The 18,420-nt window shown below is 37.0% G+C and overlaps 1 protein-coding gene across 1 annotated transcript; it reads left to right on the forward strand.

Annotated features, from left to right (window-relative positions):
- The first annotated feature begins 1,666 nt into the window (after positions 1–1,666).
- On the forward strand, positions 1,667–18,420 carry LOC139688105 (shootin-1-like). Its single transcript, XM_071585532.1, has 9 exons — positions 1,667–1,730; positions 5,736–5,849; positions 11,229–11,323; positions 11,743–11,911; positions 12,022–12,425; positions 14,566–14,683; positions 15,719–15,973; positions 16,743–16,807; positions 17,723–18,420. Exons 1-9 carry the CDS (start codon positions 1,667–1,669, stop codon positions 17,873–17,875), a joined length of 1,437 nt encoding a protein of 478 aa, XP_071441633.1. The 3' UTR covers positions 17,876–18,420.

Raw genomic sequence — 18,420 nt, forward strand, 5'->3', positions numbered from 1 at the left:
AAAATTTCATGGCCCACTTATGATCCATCACACTAGAAATATGTATGTAAAATACGCAGATGTATCGGAAAAGGAACAGAAAGAAACGCTCGTTATAAAGAAATTGCCCTCAAACTACTCCGCTCAAATAAAAAAAACTTGATCAACAAGTTTATTGCCAACACGTCATCGTCATTAACGCTAGCATCTGAATGCTGCTTTATATTTTTGAAACCGGTTGTAAATAATGTTTATGCAAATCTTAATAAGTTCCTCCGAGCTTGATGGAATTTCATTAAAATTAAAGACTCGCATGATGATATACTGCAATAATGTTCCTGGAAATGGATTTATGACGATGATTCGTAGAATGGCAATTCCCGGCTTTTTTTTACATTAAGCAGACACATGATTGTGTGTTTGTGTGAGTGTGAATGTGTGTTGATGGTTAAGATTTGACTTAATTGTCCAGGTTTTCATTTATTTACTTATTTGAGGCTTGATCTGCAATTCAATATTTAAAAGATACAAAAGACTATACTTGTTGATTTGATAGAATTCCTTGGTATTTTATGTTTACCTAGTTTCAGCATCAAGTTTACTAAGCGATTTCCCTATTTTAATGGTATCAGATATTCCAGAAAATACTTTGGTCGGACAACATTCCTGCATACAAATAATCTCACACAAGACAAATTATAAAAGCTTTATTATTAATTATATGTGTGTATGTGTGTGTGTGTCGCGTTAGTCCAGGGGTAGAGCGTTGGACTACTAACCTCAGGGCCCAGGTTCAATTCCCTCAAACCTCTCTGGGCACCCTCAGCTCCACCCAAGCTATGTGATTTTTCGGGTACCAGATATTCCTGGGAAACCATAACCGGCATAAGGAAAGGAACTGGCCCCCCAACCCTGATGTCTGAATTTCCGATGACACGCCGATGAGTGAATTCCATACGCCGTCAGGCGTTGGATTAACTCTACCATCACCTACCAAACCAATTTTTGCACACGTATATATCACATTTAAATAATCATTATCACGCCGCTCTTCCATGCCACCGGGTCATATGATACCATTCATGCGAATTGGAATGCGTCCCTGTACCACTATAGATTATAATGTCCTCCTATCAGTATAATTATCCTTTTTCCCCTGCTCGTTCGTTTCTACAGTTGGCCTCTTCAAGCTTTGCCGTGCAATCTAGCTGTGTAAACTGGATTTCCTTGCTTATTTTTGTATTTTTCAGGGTGCCCTCAGCGATTTGACCCATGTGCTTTTTATAGAAAGCCCCCACTCGTATGCTTCAATTCGAAAGACTAACTCGCATTAATCAGCTCCTTCCAAAGAAATCCCACGTGGTCTTTAATTAATCACAACTGCTTGTAAATCACCATATGTTGATAAGTGTTTTGATACGCCATAGAGGGACTCATCCGATCATCTTCCATGAGCCCATCCGACATCCATCTGGTTTTTCATTCATGACTGCCTTTGCCGTTGCGCGACCGCTCGCCCCTTTAACATGCGCGAGACAAACATTTTGAAATTACTCTCCTTTGTGCACAAGCTTCGTCATTTCCCTCTCCTTCCGAATGGTGGTGAATTCCCCGTGACGACTTACAAGATCTGCTTCATCTCAACCTAATGCCTTACGGTCTACTTGGAAATAGGGTGATATTGATAATGGAAGGTAATCATTGCCAGGGAGATAATTCCTCGGAGATATTGGGTGCATCCCTCTCCAGGGGTAACTTTAGTTCCGGAGGCACCTCCGTCCGCTGCGGTGCGTACACCAATCTAACGGTGGTTCCAAAAAAGCAAAAAAAACCATTAACCCTCAATGAGTCAATATCGAAGGAAAAAACTAGAATTCTAAAAGTGTTTTTCTTATGTACGTGAAAATCGTGTAACTTATGTCAATTATCTTCCATTTATTCGATTTGTATCTTAGTCGGACTCGCGTCTTTTAAGAGCTGGATTTCGATGATACCTTAATAAGTACTCGCAACCTGTCTCTCATAAACTTCTACCTTTTTTGTATCCTTCTTTGAAAGCAGCATTTCCTCACATGTCGAGTGAGAGCACTATAATAATAATATTACGAATATGTTAGTATTCAAATAACCTTCATTGGGTTTATCACTCCGAAGGGCGTCTTCGGAGTTTTAAAAAGCTTGGGCAGTTATGCAAACCGTAGCTGAATAATTTTCTAATAGCTGAACTTTGCAAAAAAAGGTTTTGGTTATCCAAACTAAGTCTTGGGATTTGACTGGATCACGGAACGTCATGTACCATATAAGGTACATGTGTAACAACTTCTCTCATTAAATACCCGTAGACCATAAGCATTGAAGACATTTTATAAATGCTAACGTCGCAGAATGAGATTGGTCATTTTAACGCGAGATAATATAGTAATATAGTTAATATAGGTACTGATAGTAGAGGCGGTCGAAAGCTAAGGTCATTTGTGCCATTAGGGATAAGTGGTTATCTTTGTAGGGATAGGATTCCAGGGAAATCGGAAAGAGTGGAGAGAAATCTAATGTTGTCATCAGATTAGTCTATAACGAAATACGCCAAGGGAGCAACAATTTTACGTCCCATCCGACGGACGGCGTATTCCTCTTGAAGTCCTCCACACGTGGCACACATCTAGAGATCGATGTGCCTCTGAACATTTCTGACACCATCAGAATTCGAACTACCACCTTCGGAATGGGAAGCCAATACACCAGCCACCGCACCAACCAATTCCCATTACTTATTTTTAGTGAAGCTGGTTCAATGTATGATGAATAAATCCAATCTTATGCACAGGGAGACTAATTTTTCAGGGGGGTGGGGAGAGAATTGTCATTAAATCCAACAAAAAAGGTATTCCACTGTCCTCTTCCTTGGGCTTCACCAAGAGTAGTAGTAGTTTTGAGGGGAGGCGACCGACAGCTGAGGTCATTTGCGCCATAGGGGATGGACAGGAAAGGATGAAGGGTGGAGAGAAACCCGGCGTCGGCATTAGCCTACTCTTGACGAAAGGCGCCAAGGGGTCCGCAGTTTGACGTCCCATCCGACGGACGGCGTACTCACTCAAAGTGCCCTCCACAAAGCACCTCAAGTAGGGATCGAGATACCTCTGAAAAATATTCAACACCGTCGGGATTTGAACCCGCGCCCTCTGGGTGGGAAGCCAGCACGTTAGCCCCCGCACCATCTCGATCCCCCTTCGCCAAGAATATCTCAGAAATCCATCGGGTGATTGTTATGGCATCTCCCCGTGGGGAGGAACCACCAAAGGTTAAAATGGATTCAGGAACTTAACAACAAATAATGGCACAGACGAAAAAACGCCGAGTCCTCGCGGACCATAAGATACGTAAGAGCTCCTAAATGAAAAAATTACGAGTGAATTCCCGCCCTCGCTACATCCTCATATGGTCCATTAATTTCGTCTTCAATGGCCTCCTTCACCAGCACCCAATGAATTAGGGCGTGTCTCTCTTGGAGGACAGTGAATATCGCCAATTGCTTGGGATCGCGTAGGGGTTACTTTTGGCTTATTTCTCCCTCTCTCTCTCTCTGGATAAAAAATTACGCGCAGTAACACCTAGTTTTTTTTTAAATCCGAGAGTGTGAGATAGCCAAGGGAGAAGAGTGGTGAGCTTTACAAGATCTGAGGCGAAACTTCGGTGACCTTATTGTCTTGCCTTGGTAATTACAGTTCTTTTATTGCGGACAAACTATTCCCAATCAAGATAAATTTATTGAATTCCATTCTTCAAAGACAAGTCAACCGAAAAAACTCCGTTCTCCGGATGGACAGCCCATTCATTCTCTACAAATATTTTCATAGGTCGGACTCGAACAAACGTGCTCTGGAATAGCTGGCGAAGGTGTTCATCCTTCCGCTACCCTGGCCCATAGGACGAAAGACTCATGATAGAGAGCATGCATTATTTTTCAAAACTATTTGGATGTGAATAGCACCAGCGAAAATGTAGAGAGTAAAAATTTTGTTCAAGAAAAGCGTCCATTAAATTACTTGCTTTGCACCCTGAAGCACTATCGCATCGCGTTCAAATCCGAAAAATGTTTATGTCCCGAAGGATGAATGCACTATACTGCAGAATATTCATGAAAATTATGCTACAGAACGGATTTGAGTATTGAGTGTTTGTTGAAGAAACAAAGTTTAACTTGTATTGGCAGTAACATTGAGTGTAAAGAACGTACCATGTACTATACCTACACATTGAGTGTATTATTTACGCTAATGAAGAAAGTAATTTTTACAAAGGGTATATGAGGGCCACGGGCACTATCGCGCCCGATACTTTCTGTACTCCAATTTCCGTATTAGACGGACAGGGTGGACAGAAACTGGGCATTATCAGCATGCCACTCCCAACAAAAAGCACCATTTTCTGAAACTCGATCAGCAAAATATGAAGCCAGAATCAGGATAATTTCGGCTTCGAATTGAAGTCAGTTTTCAAATGCAGAAATGCCGCGTAGACACCACTAAGTGAATTATATACCGCGGTATTCCTCGTATTGTTGAAGGTGACTGGAGCAGTCATCGCGTCCAATTTATTTTACTTTTTATTGATGGTTCGGAAGTAACGTATTGCTCTCCTGACGTGTGGTCCAGATACTCCTAAGATCCAGATAAAACGGTCTAAACTTATCATCACCTGTCCCATGTGCCGAACCAGAATCTACCACGACTGGCACGCCATCCAAATGACAACTTGAAAATAATTGAAAGTAAATTCCATATTTTAGTAATTTATGAAACTTGGAGATTTTACTTTAAACATCTGCGTTCATTAGAGGATATGCTGCATCCGTTGATTCCGCTCGAATTTTGAAATTGACAATAGACTTTTGTATGAAGGGCGAAAATCACGGTCAGGCTCCGAGGGCACCAAACGCTGTTATGATACGAATAAAATTATCAGAGGAAAGTAGCTTGGGAATTACTCACGGAGTGAAGGTTAAATTACAGATTAAACCTCTTGCGTAAATTGGAAAATGGTCCATTTGGCGATGATGTTGAAAATCTATTATTGGCTTTATCTTACTACGGTAGGAGAGATCGTGCAAATAACATTAGAGAGATTAATTGTATAACAGATAGATCTCAGATGTCATTTTTCCCATGAATGATAAGGGATCAGAATAACATTATCCCACCGCGCGGAAATTATTTTGGGTCAAAAGTAGCTTGATGTGTAATCACCCCCAGCCACACACCCTGGCTGTGGCTTGCAGGGTATGAATTAAGCCACTTTATTTTAAGAGCGAAGTTTAGTGCTTTTTTTGAATTTTATGGTAAACTATTACAAATAAATTCAACGAATACTTACGCATTACAAATTAAATTTTATTGACTTTAATCTGAATAAGAAAACCTTATTGCAATTTATTTTATTGTAATAACCAATATTGCGGTTCAATATCGATTTATTTGCTATTTGCGGAAAAACTACATCAGCCACATAGAAAGCTCATCCATACAATTTGAAATTACTGTATTTTCTGATTAAAGTGCGGAAAGAAATACGAAGAAAACTCTTCTTTGATGTGGAGGGCAACTGAATCATCAGTGAAACACTCCCAAACCTGCAAATTCCATTTGTTTCAGAAGCCCCAAAGCTTCCTTCACAGTTGATCTAAGATGTGTTGCCGAATTCTGATTTAAATATCTGATTCAGGTAGAATGATAATATTTTTCCTTTTTTCTTCGAAACAGGTAGCAGTGATCTGGAAGATCTCAAAGAGCGCTATCGGCAGTTGCAGGAGAAATATGAAGCCGTTGCACTTCAATCCAAGGAAAAGGACGAGAAGTTGGAGAAACTCAAGAAAGGTCAGTCAAGAAAATCAAGCCGTAGGATGGATTAAGCCTCGACAGCAAAAGATGTTCAGCTATATTATTCACGTAATTAGCATGAAAAGTTTCCAATGTTTCTAAAGAAAGTACGTACTTCAAGTAGAGAATTCTTAGCGGCTCCACTATTATATAAAATAAACTTGTCTCTTCCTGGGAAATGCTACTTTCTTAATGGGTTTCATTTTAAAGGTGTGAGCAAATGAAGTTTTTTATTAGCGATACCTCTTTCGTATCAAGGAAACATTTTTAGGCGAGGCAAAAATTATTAGTATCCATGGTAAAGGAGGGAAGGTTAAACGGAAAGGGAAAAGGATTTTATAATACCTCTAATTTTGGCTTAAAAACACCTCTGGGAGTACGTGTCCAAGTATGAAAAATTCTCGGAACTTCAAGCTTCTTCGAAATAGAGTTGGAGGGTTTGTCAAATTCGAGAACATTTTTGGTTGTACTTTTTTCTGTATTTTAAATTATGATGCTAAGACATTACTACTAGGCAATAATTTTAATTTCCCTATGACAGTAAATCTTTTATTTGCATATTTAGGCGGCATCTTGAAGGTCTTTAAAACTGGGAGGAACTATTTACCTAAATGACCCAGTGTTAGTAATCCCTCTAAAGTACGTATAGTTGCCTTTATAATATTAGTATGACAGGTATTGCCTGTAGAACGCAATTTATTGGTATGCATAGCTATAAACAACCCTCTGGTGATGACATGCCAGTTCAACTTTCTCAGACCAAACGGAGTCGTGACATGAGCACGACAGAGGTCAGTGTGTGTTTTTAATGGCGTGACTACACTCCGCCCACTACCACCACGAATAGCTAAGTCCTACCAGTTTTTATACCTAATAATCCACGTGCCAGATAACAATGCCTCGTCCTAAGTCGCAAAAATATCTATATATATAAAGGAGAGTGTTTGTTTGTATGTATGTAATTTGTTTACTTTTTTGCTGTCATAGAAACAGAATTTTTCCAACTATGCCAGCAGGATACTTTTGCAAGAACACTATTGTATTCAGAATTGCCGAGATGTTATACGTAGAATACATCAAGGAAAGTCTTTTGTAGAAGAAAAATGGGCAACTTTGATCCTGAGAATAATATTTATTCATGTGACGCATTGGGCCGAGTCTACACAGTCCATCCTAACAACGCCGAATGTTATTTTTTAAGAATGCTTCTACATACCATTAGAGGACCTCGCTCATTTGCAGAATTACGAACGGTAAACGGAGAAATATGTGAGATATTCAGAGAAGCTTGCCAGAATTTAGGGTTGCTAGAAGGAGATCAACACTGGGATGACTCATTGCGAGAGGCCAGTTTGATTTCTCTTCCAGGGCAAATCCGAATTTTGTTTGCCATCATAATAACCTCCTGTAATCCATCTAACCCCAAAACAATATGGGAAAATATAAAGACTCATTGAGTGAGGATATACTGGCTGAAGTTCGAAGTGAAAATCCTACATTGGATATTACGTTTAACTCCGACATTTTTAATAAAACTTTGATTATTTTGGAGGAAAAGTGTATCACCATTGTTAACAAGACTTTAGTGGAACTCGGTCTTTTTGCACCTGTACAAGATCAACAGGGTGTATTTTATCCAGATTATATACGTGAAACTAGCTACAATGTCTTAGACTTAGAAGCATACATCGCGGATAAAAAGCCACTTCTTAATGAAGATCAGAAATTTGCGTACGAAACAATAATGGATCAAGTAGATAAACAAGAAGGAGGTATCATTTTTCTTGATACTGCTGGTGGCACGGGAAAAACATTTTTAATTAATTTAGTTCTCGCTGAAATCAGGGTTCATGGATTAATTGCTCTAGCCGTTGAATATTTTTCAGAGGTATCTCGATCCCTACTTGAGGTGCTTTGTGGAGGGCATTTTGAGTGAGTACGCCGTCCGTCGGATGGGACGTTAAAGTGTGGACCCCTTGGCGCCTTTCGTAAAGAGTAGGCTAATGCCGACGCCGGGTTTCTCTCCACCCTTCATCCTTTCCTATCCATCCCCTATGGCGCAAATGACCTTAGCTGTCGGTCGCCTCCCCTCAAAACTACTACTACTACTGCCGTTGCATCTTCAGGTATTGCAGCGACATTAATGGAAGGAGGAAGAACAGCCCACTCTGCCCTTAAGTTGCCACTTAATATTTCCCGACAAGAAAATCCCACATGTCATATAAATAAAACAAGCGGCCAGGCACAAGTTCTTATAGAATGTAAATTGATAGTATGAGATGAGTGTACGATGGCTCATAAAAAATCTCTTGAGGCCCTCAACGCAACACTTCAAGATCTTAGAGGAAACTGCAGTTTAATGGGAGGAGCTCTGATACTCCTGTGTGGAGACTTCCGTCAAACTCTGCCTGTCATTCCAAAATCGACTCCAGCCGATGAAATGTATGCCTGTTTAAAACATGTTCTATGGAATCATGTCCAAGAAATTAGCCTTAAACAAAACATGCGAATCCTCTTAAGAGATGGGAATGCTCAAAATTTTGTAAATAAACTTTTGGAGATTGGAGAAGATAGATTAGTTATTGAAGCATCTGGTATGATAAAATTGTCATCAGATTTATGTGTATCGGTGAAAACTGTCCGCGATATGATACAAGAAGTCTATCCTAACGTTAATCAAAATTATAAAAATTTAGAATGGTTGCGAGAAAGAGCCATTCTTGCTCCTAAGAACGATGATGTTAATGAAATTAACAAGGAGATATTAGCCATGCTGCCAGGAGACGTGATTGAATATAAATCGGTTGATACCGTAGTGGATTCTGACGAAGCCGTCAATTATCCAACGGAATTCCTAAATTCACTTGATCCAGCTGGATTGCTACAACATCGCCTTATACTTAAAGTAGGATCTCCAATCATTTTATTGCGAAATTTAGATCCACCAAAACTCTGCAATGGGACACGATTGTGTGTGACATAATTAATGAAAAATATAATCCAGGAAAAGGTGAAATAATTTTTATTCCACGGATACCTCTAATCCCAACTGATCTTCCCTTCAACTTTAAAAGATTACAGTTTCCAGTCCGGCTAGCTTTTTCAATTACCATTAATAAATCACAGGGACAGTCTTTAAAGTTTTGTGGTGTTGATCTAAGATCGCCATGTTTTAGCCACGGGCAACTTTATGTTGCTTGCTCCAGAGTAGGTTCGCCTAAAAATTTATATATTCTTTCTCCTGGATATGAAACGAAAAATGTAGTTTATAAACAGGTGTTAAATAAAAAAGATTCTTAAATTTGTATGAAGTAGTGTATTATTGTACTTTATAATTTGTTGTTTTTATTTATGTAGTATATTTATATTATTGTTTCTCCCTAACCCGTGCAAAGCCGGGTATTCAGCTAGTATTAAATAAACTACAAGGTATATGTTCTAAACACGCAATGGATCATATGGAAGAAAAGGACTCGAAGCTATAGGATACAGCAATTGCCTTAATAGTCAAAATTGAAAATAATAAATCCTTAAAAAATCAGCGATTCGTGGCACTAGTTCATAGTCTGCGTTCCCTCTAAAATATATCAATCGTCGAATGAGAAGGGATCGGGATTGGTGCTGTGGCTATCGTAATTTCTTCCCACCCTAAGGGCTCGGGCTCAAATCCCGGCGGTGTTGAATATTTTTCAGAGGTATCTCGATCCCTACTTTAGATGCTTATGGAGGGCACTTTGAGTGAGTACGCCGTCCGCCGGATGGGACGTTAAGCTGCGGACCCCTTGGCGCCTTCCGTAAAGAGGAGGCTAATGCCGACGCCGGGTTTCTCTCCACCCTTCATCCTTTCCTGTCCATCCACTATGGTGCAAATGACCTCAGCAGTCGGTCGTCTCCCCTTACGCGAAGTAACTAGGAAAATCCCTACGTTTCCCGGGTGTATTCCACCACTGGGTCTAGTAACGAATGGTGAAGTACCAATATATCCAAATCTACTTCCGAACGTTCAAGAAGGCGAACATTGAATGCGTGATGAATGTGTTAAGCTAGGAGAAATACTTCCTAAATTTGAAACGAGACACGAGTGAGCATTGAAACTAACTTCGACTTCAAGCTCATTGTTTTGCTTTTGTTCCAAAAATTATTCCACCAAATCATTTTTACACCGAATCGCCCAAAGAAAACTTATTTTATGTGGTGGCTGCCCCTTTAAAATGCTATCTTTAAATCGGAAGACAGTGCAGCCCTCGGTTTAACTTCTGATCACGACAAAACCAGGGCACTAGCGACTGCGAAGTAATAGATCTGGGTAACCGCGAACAACTGTTTTGCGTCAAAATAATAATTAGGCATCTACTTACAACTGCAACAAGGAAAATTTGTCCTCCTCCATTGATCACCTATTTTAACTGTGGACGTTAACGCGAATAAACGTCTTAAAAGAATAAGTACATAAATTCGGGAGTTGATGGGCCAATATTCCGACGACGAAATTGAATTGAGTTTCAAAAAACGTGAGTATTATCGCATATTTCGTTGAATTAACAAAATGGTTCGTAGGAGGTAATAGATTAACCATCTGTATTTTTCCGGATGGCGAAACTTGTTCTGTTTTTTTTGAAATGGCAAGCTTGTATATTTTTTCAATTAATCGTTCAGCTGTGTAATCAAAAGAAACTAGCGAAAATGTTCCAGAGAAATAAAATTAATGTGCCCATACAAGGACAAAAAGATTCAGCTAATATCATAGTTCCTGGCTAGAAAAATGACTTTCCATACAATTTATTTTTTCTACCAGGCATAACTTGTGGCCTCTATCTTCTGATATGTCCCTGTCCCTAGGCTTTAAATGAGCTGGATCTACAAGTTTTACACAATTCCCATGTCCAGGGCATGACTACAAACCATGCCATTGGGCTAGAAAGTGGACTTATTAACTGTCAGACTAAACCAGTGGGCAGGTTGTAAGGGCATGTTTCCTTTAATGAATACACCTTTAATTCATTTAATATTTGGGCAAGGAGAGCTTTTGTAACATTGTAAATCTGCATGTGTAATTATACGTAGATGCCAGGCACATATTTCCTCAAAGTATTTACTGTAATTTATGTAAAAATTATTTTAAAACAAGCATAATTTTAGTAAACTCCACAAGTTCTCCCTGGTAACTCTTCTTTTAGTAATTTCACAGAATAAATCTGTTAAAACAATGCTTATAATACTCTAAAAGTTGCAACGTCTTGGCTAAAAAAACTGAGCCCAAAATAGGTCCGGTCTGGGAAGAGGGGATATGAATTTTTCCCTATTCAAAGCTCATCAATCAATCCATGTAATCCATAAAAATAACTTCTAATCTGGTACATTTGTTTTCTTTTACAGCTTCCACAGCTATGTACCATGAATATGAAAAACTAAATAGTCAATACAATGAAGAAACAGGAGCCTACCAGAAAGCAATAAAGCAAGCAACCACGGTAAGCACCCTCTCCTTTCTTTTAAAACCCTCCAAACTTACAAAATAAGTTAAATTCAGCAAATTATACTAGAAATGTCTTAATATAACTTCCATTTACTTTATCAAAAAGGGTTTAAGAGGTTTTAATATATGATTTTCAACACAGAATTAATTTAAGTGTACTAAAAAATTGATCTTATCAGGTTGAAAATTAAAATTTTGATAAATTACTTCAGAGCAATGTTTTTAGAATGATTTCAGCTTAGTGCTCAATTAAAATGAAACACTTTAAGAGGGAAGATAAATACAGCATTGTAAAAAAATAAAGTTCTCGAAAACAGTTACACAAATCTTGTTATTAGGGAACTTGTTAGATTAAGTCAATCTTTTTGCATCCAATGTCCATCTTATCTAATGACAAATTCTCTGATCCTTTAGTGGTATAGAGAAAATCAAGATCTCAAAAGAAGAAGTTTTGCCCTTGCACAGAAGTTCATGAATGATTCACAGGATATGTCCTTAGACCTCTTGGTTGAACAATTACAAATGGAATCATCATCTTGCCAGGAAAATGGAGAACTGGATGATCTCAAGAAGAGTATCAAAGGTATGTTAACAATTAAAATTCTTTTTTTACTGCTAATAGTAGAATTTATTCCACTAATCCACTCAATTTTATATGCAGTTTACTTTATTTCCCTTTATTCCAATTATCAGATATGAGTGAGACAATAGGAAGACTGCAATCAGAGTTGAACGCAGCACGCCTAGAGGAATTTGAGGCACAAGAGGCCGCAACTGCTCTGTCTGGGGAGCTGGAGGAATCAACATTGGCACGAAAAGCTGCAGAAGCACAAGTCAAACAGCTGTTAGAAGAGATAAAGTTGCTGCGTTCATCTAAAGAACAAGCAGAAGAGGAAGCAAAGGTGCAAGCAAAGAGGGCAGATACAGCCCTCAGAGACCGTAATACAATGGCCCATCAAAGTTCGCTGCTTCTCTCTCAAGCTCTGGAGGAGGACTATGAGGGAAGGTTGGCTGCAACCCTATTTGAAATGGAAAAACTAAAGCAGGAACTCGAAGAAGAAAGGATTGCACATGAAAGAGCCATCAAGGAAATGGAGGTTTGTGCAAATTTATCCTATTTGCTCATATATTAGCTTTAACACTGAATGCCATACTGAGAGGATTTCCTTTTGACATTTTAACCTAAAATTAGTAAAATTAAAAATTCGAGAATGAAATTTTATTCCGAAGCCAGTTTATTTAAGATATCACTTACTATCCATCTAGGGTAAAGACACATCATTGTAGGTTATGATTTTCCTCCACTTCATAGCTCATGTGGATAAGTTCATAAAAAAAGTGTTAATCGAAATGGACTAGCGATACAAAGACCCTTAATAATGTACATGAAGACAGAAAGATGCAATATAAAGAACAAAAACTCGCATTCAAATGGCATTCATATAACTGATTGGCAGGTAGGTGAATGACCCTGAAAAAGACCCTGGGATGTCATCACCACCAGTTATAACAACAGAGCTTGGCTAAATTTTCTCAATAGTGAGGAGGGCACCATAGGGATTTTAAAACACAATTTAAAAGAATATCAGCTTCTAAAGCAGTGCAATAAGAGAACAATTTTTTACCACCTATTTAGGTTAGATCATTCTAGTGAAGAAGAGACTGATATATTTACAACAGCCTCACAATTATCAAATACCTACTGGCCTAACCAACTAATAGCAGTTCTGATCACTATACACCTCATGAAATATCATAAGAATCAAATTTACTAAAATTTTAAGGATTTGTAAGGTACATTCACAAAGTAATTTTTTACCATAATGGTAGAGCATGCTAATGCTGTAAATAAAATTAAAAATATTTTCTAATTATCCAACTGTTAACAAAATTGATAATAAAATCAAAAAGTTGCTTAGGTGAGCCACTGGTAGGCATCACTTATATCTATCTCTCAAGGAAGGCAGGAGAGGGATTTTTATGGGTCACAATTCATGATGGGAAGAGACTCGGGAATATTTAGCTTTGTTGTCAAGGTTAGTGCAAATTAATCAAATATATCACAAGCACTCTCATCTTCCTAAGACTAGAATTGAATAGGTTGTTTCACGTACCAAATTTAAAAAATGGCACGGTTTAGGTTACAATACGGTACATTCACAAAGTAATTTTTTACCATAATGGTAGAGCATGCTAATGCAGTAAATAAAATTAAAAATATTTTCTAATGATCCAACTGTTAACAAAATTGATAATAAAATCAAAAAGTTGCTTAGGTGAGCCACTGGTAGGCATCACTTATATCTCTCAAGGAAGGCAGGAGAGGGATTTTTATGGGTCACAATTCATGATGGGAAGAGACTCGGGAATATTTAGCTTTGTTGTCAAGGTTAGTGCAAATTAATCAAATATATCACAAGCACTCTCATCTTCCTAAGACTAGAATTGAATAGGTTGTTTCACGTACCAAATTTAAAAAATGGCACGGTTTAGGTTACAATACTCCATTCCCTATTCTAATTCGAGAATTATGCTGAAAGTTTCTCTTCATAGTTTGCCTTTTTTCTGCAATGAATTCATTCCTCAATGTTTCATGTATGCCATAAGTAGTGAGATATTTATAAATTCTACCCTGCGAATAAATTCTGTGAAACAGACACCACATTTACCATTTGTTTATCAACTCGGGATAAACTATAAAAACTCAAGTACATGCTACATGTGTAACTGCATTTTGAAAAGATTGTTAATCAAGCTATTCGAGTGTTTCAGATCACATTTATATAAACTAGATAGTCACCACAATTCAACACATGCCAAATGTGATAACTATTGTTATGGTCATAAAGTGAAAATTAATTAATAATAATCATATCAAGAAAATGATTTTTCATAACCATCCACTCACCATATGAGCTCACAATCAATGTCCTTAACTTGTAAAACAAATCCCACTTCTAACTGAAGAAAAAAACATTCAATAATGATGTCTGAAACTGAAATATTAACATTTTTGGGTCATTTTCTAAGAAGTGCTCATAACTGCCAGTATACTATCATATTTTCCATTTTGTTGCCACCAGGAAATTTGCCTAATTGCAACGTAATTGTGTAAATAAAATAAAATATTAGTAAGCCTATAAAAAATTTAGTCTTTTTTAATCATTCCATGAGGTCAAGGTATTTTCTGAATGTTTAAAAATGTAACAACCTAACTTCCAATGTTTTCCTTTATAGAGTGAACTGGAAAGCAAAGTCGCTGAAGCACGTTTGGAGGTAGTGGAGGAGCAACTGAGAGAGGCAAGATGTCGCGCAGAGGAAGCCGAGAGGAGACTTGCTGAAGCAGAAGAAAAGGGTAAATATTTAAGTGTGCCTCCACAAAAATTTGAAATTCTATATTCTCAATTTATTTTTTCTTCGTCATAAAAGGTTATGGCTCTCAGACTAAGATGGAATCCTGATTGAACATAATTTTACCTATACTCTAGTAGTTATCCACAACTGCAAATATATGTGAATTCATCCTAAAATTATCATTTGATCATATGAATTGGCTTCCTAATCTTGACTTTCCGATTTCCACCTACATGTGCTTAACAGTTTTTGACATTTAATTTTATGGAAATGTTTTGAGCCATTTACATGTCTTGCACTGGTGTGAGGTCATCTTACCTATAATTTTATTCATCCATTTTAAATATTATTCATCATTTTTAACACTTTTCCTAATGATTTGATTCTACAAGCTCTTGCAATGTTGGCAATGCACCTCTGAGCCAGGGTAATTATTTATCCTTACTACTATATGCATTTGTAGTTCAATCCTTCCACTCTTGCACCAAAACTTAATTACAGGTTGAGTGGAATGAAGTGGATGCATTAATAGGAAATTTCTTTGCACATAGGCTAATAAATTATATTATCCAAGACCTGTGCTGGAATTCAGAAATGTTTGTTTTCTAATGCTGTTTAATGAAAAAAATCAATACTTTCCGCGTAAAATTTTCATTTGCTCATTTAAATATGAAATACAACTAGAAGTGCAAGTCTTGGACATAAATGTAGCAAATACATCAAATGCAGGGTTTGGGGGAGCTAGGAAAATGACATGCTAAAATTTAAAATACTACATTAATGGCTTAATAATCAAGCCTTTTATCACTAACAAGAATATTGGTAGAAAATGTTTTTACCAGAATGCAGTTCGGTTTAATGTCTTTTTGTCTTCTTATTAATGTCTCCACGCAAAGATAACTATCAATTTGGGCTGTACAAGCCACCAAATGATAAATATATTATTACTATTATTATGTCCTAAAAATATAAGGGCAATGGGAGTGAATTATCTTCTTTCAATTTACCACCATTCTCTTTACTTGCCTTATCACAGTAAAACAGCTAGAAAATCATCAGGATTTGAGTAGCAATGGAACAGGAGACTGTCAACAACCACATCATCCAACTCAAGCTGCTCCTCCACCTCCGCCCCCACCACCTCCTCCACCCCCACCTCCCAGTGGCACTGTTTCCCTTTCACAAATACTCATACCGCCTCCCCCACTATTCGCATCCGACTGTCAGCAGCCAACAGAAGATGATAAAGGAGTCCCGAGAAAGCAGTCTGCAAGCTCTGTTACACCTGCAGGTGAACATTCCACTTCTTTACCAACAACCTATCTAGACGCCAACACACACCACATCTAACCAAAAAGTCTATCATGAAATCATACCTTTTTGCCATATCATATATTCCAAATGAAACCACAGCCATTCACTTTAAACCTCAAAAAAATTTTAAGCATGGTTTCCAAGTTCATAATGTGCCCATGCATTTCAAAGCTGGCACAGGCAGCCATGTGTTCAAATAATACCTAGAATTCAAATTATTGGCTCAAATGCAATAATTATCAAATGAATGGTTACATAAAAACCAGGTATTCACCTCTCCTTGGAACAGCTGTTTTCAGACAGACGATGTAGCAGTCTCTTGGTTACAGATGTGAAAGTCATTTAAGAAAGTTGAAACCCTATTCCCAATAAATTTTCTCAGAATAAATCCAAAAATGAATGTTCATAGTGTATACAAGTCTTTAGACTTAATCTAACCTTTTTCATAACCAAATGAGTTTTGAGTCAGTGTAATATCAAAATTACTGGATAATTAACATTACTTACATAGCATATATCATACATAAAATTTCTCAATAAAGAATATTGATTAAGAATAAACATCTTTGAGAGGATGGATATGTATTACTTGAAAGAATCTCCGGACAACAACATGAAAGTTCAAATTGAAATCAAACATAATATCTACTAAATTTCATAATTTATCATGGCTCGTTTTATACATTAATTTCGGAGCATCATGAAAGTAAGGCATATTATTAATATTGTGTAATACCTATTTACAGCCCCAGCCCTGGATGACATAATTAATCAAATTAAAGGTGGAAGATTCACACTGCGAAATACTGAGGTAAGTACGTCTACCACGTAAGGAAATAAATTAAATAATATCTTTTTTTTACAAACATTAATATAAACTTTCTGCACAGTAGCAGTCACATGACATTAATTTAAGCATGGAAACAAATGCAACCTATTGTTTTATAAACCCACTTACCTTAATTTGTGGTCTCTCAAAAGCAAAGTATAGGACACAATTAAATTTTCTTTTATGAGATAAAAAGATTGTGCAATTTTGCTTTCATTTTTAAGGAATTTAAGGATGCAAAATGCTGGTGGAAATATGACCACACATCCATCTCACCAGGGCTCAATTTCCACAATATATATCATCCACGGATAATTGATTTGAAAGGGAATGCAATTCCTTCATATGACCAACTATAGTCAAGCCTTTAACAATATCTTGAAAGGTCTATATTAAAATTATTTCAAACCAAAATTCTTTATCAACATTTAAAGGGATTTTTTCCAAACAAAGTACATTTTGCTGTAGCCCAATCAAATCCTTTCACATTTAACAGTTTCATATGATGAAAAAAAGTTCACGAGTAATCTATGTATCCCTCAAAAACCCTCTTTATTTAAAGTGAGTTTCTTTGAATTAATAAACAGGAAATAATTTTTACTGTAGTAACATCAAAAAAGTAAGTAGTCTTGTGACAATTGCGGCTATTTTTTTCTAAACAATTCATAATTTTATAAAATCACAGGCACTAATAACCCATTCACTCGTAAACAATTACTCCCAAGACTTGTTTTAAACTTAACAGATTTCAATGGGCAAATATATTCAACTCAAGTTAAAAGAGATAGAGGTAATTGTTAATATTCAACTAAAATATCGTATTAGTGGTATTATGTCAGCTGAACTACAAAAAAGCACATGATTTCACCAACCTGATATAATTTTTGATTTTTTCAGAAAAAACGACCGAAATACATTGGAAAGGCAGAGGACGATCAACCACCAGCCGTTAAGGAAATGCTTGGGATTCTTGGTACATTAAAAAGGCGAACCGGTTTGTCACATGAGAAGAAGAATTCAGAAGTCCTACAACCAAATGGAGTAGACTAATACAGTTTTACAGTTCCAAAATTTGATTATCAAATCCTATGGATTTAAAGATTATATTTAAAATATAATACATGCATTAGCCACAAAAAAACAGCCATTTCACTTGCCAAGTAATTACCAAAATAGGTATTGAAGTATGCTTTTATGCGCAATGAAAATGGTGTAAGAAACAATTTGCTGAGCTTTTGCTTCCAGGAAAAACTGTTACACATAAATGTAACACCCTCTATAAATTTACTCTATACAATCATAGAGAGATATTAGAACCAGGAAACTGTCCATCAATCAAAGGAGAAAATATACTCAATGAGTGTAATGATTACCTGACATAGATATATCAGGTCAAAAAAAACTACTTCACGCTAATCTGTGCTTAAATATACACAACTTGGAGAAATAAGTTGTCATTGTACATATATTCATACTACCCCAAAAAGTTCCTAGTGTATAAAAGAAGTTTATTTTTTGTTTGCAATCATTAAACAGAAAACTGTAATTATTACATTTGCAATAAAACAATCTTAAATGTAGTGTACCTCAATTTT

This window comes from Hetaerina americana, unplaced genomic scaffold, assembly GCF_022747635.1.
Source record: "Hetaerina americana unplaced genomic scaffold, ioHetAmer1.1.p SCAF_2, whole genome shotgun sequence".
Classification (NCBI taxonomy): Eukaryota; Metazoa; Arthropoda; class Insecta; order Odonata; family Calopterygidae; genus Hetaerina; species Hetaerina americana.

Excerpts from the sequence above, each read along its gene's own strand:
- LOC139688105 (XM_071585532.1), top strand. The coding sequence starts at position 1,667 with ATGGAAGGTAATCATTGCCAGGGAGATAATTCCTCGGAGATATTGGGT. Across the intron at positions 11,912-12,021 it reads TCTCAAGAAGAGTATCAAAG|ATATGAGTGAGACAATAGGA; the intron begins GTATGTTAACAA and ends TCCAATTATCAG. Across the intron at positions 16,808-17,722 it reads TCACACTGCGAAATACTGAG|AAAAAACGACCGAAATACAT; the intron begins GTAAGTACGTCT and ends TGATTTTTTCAG.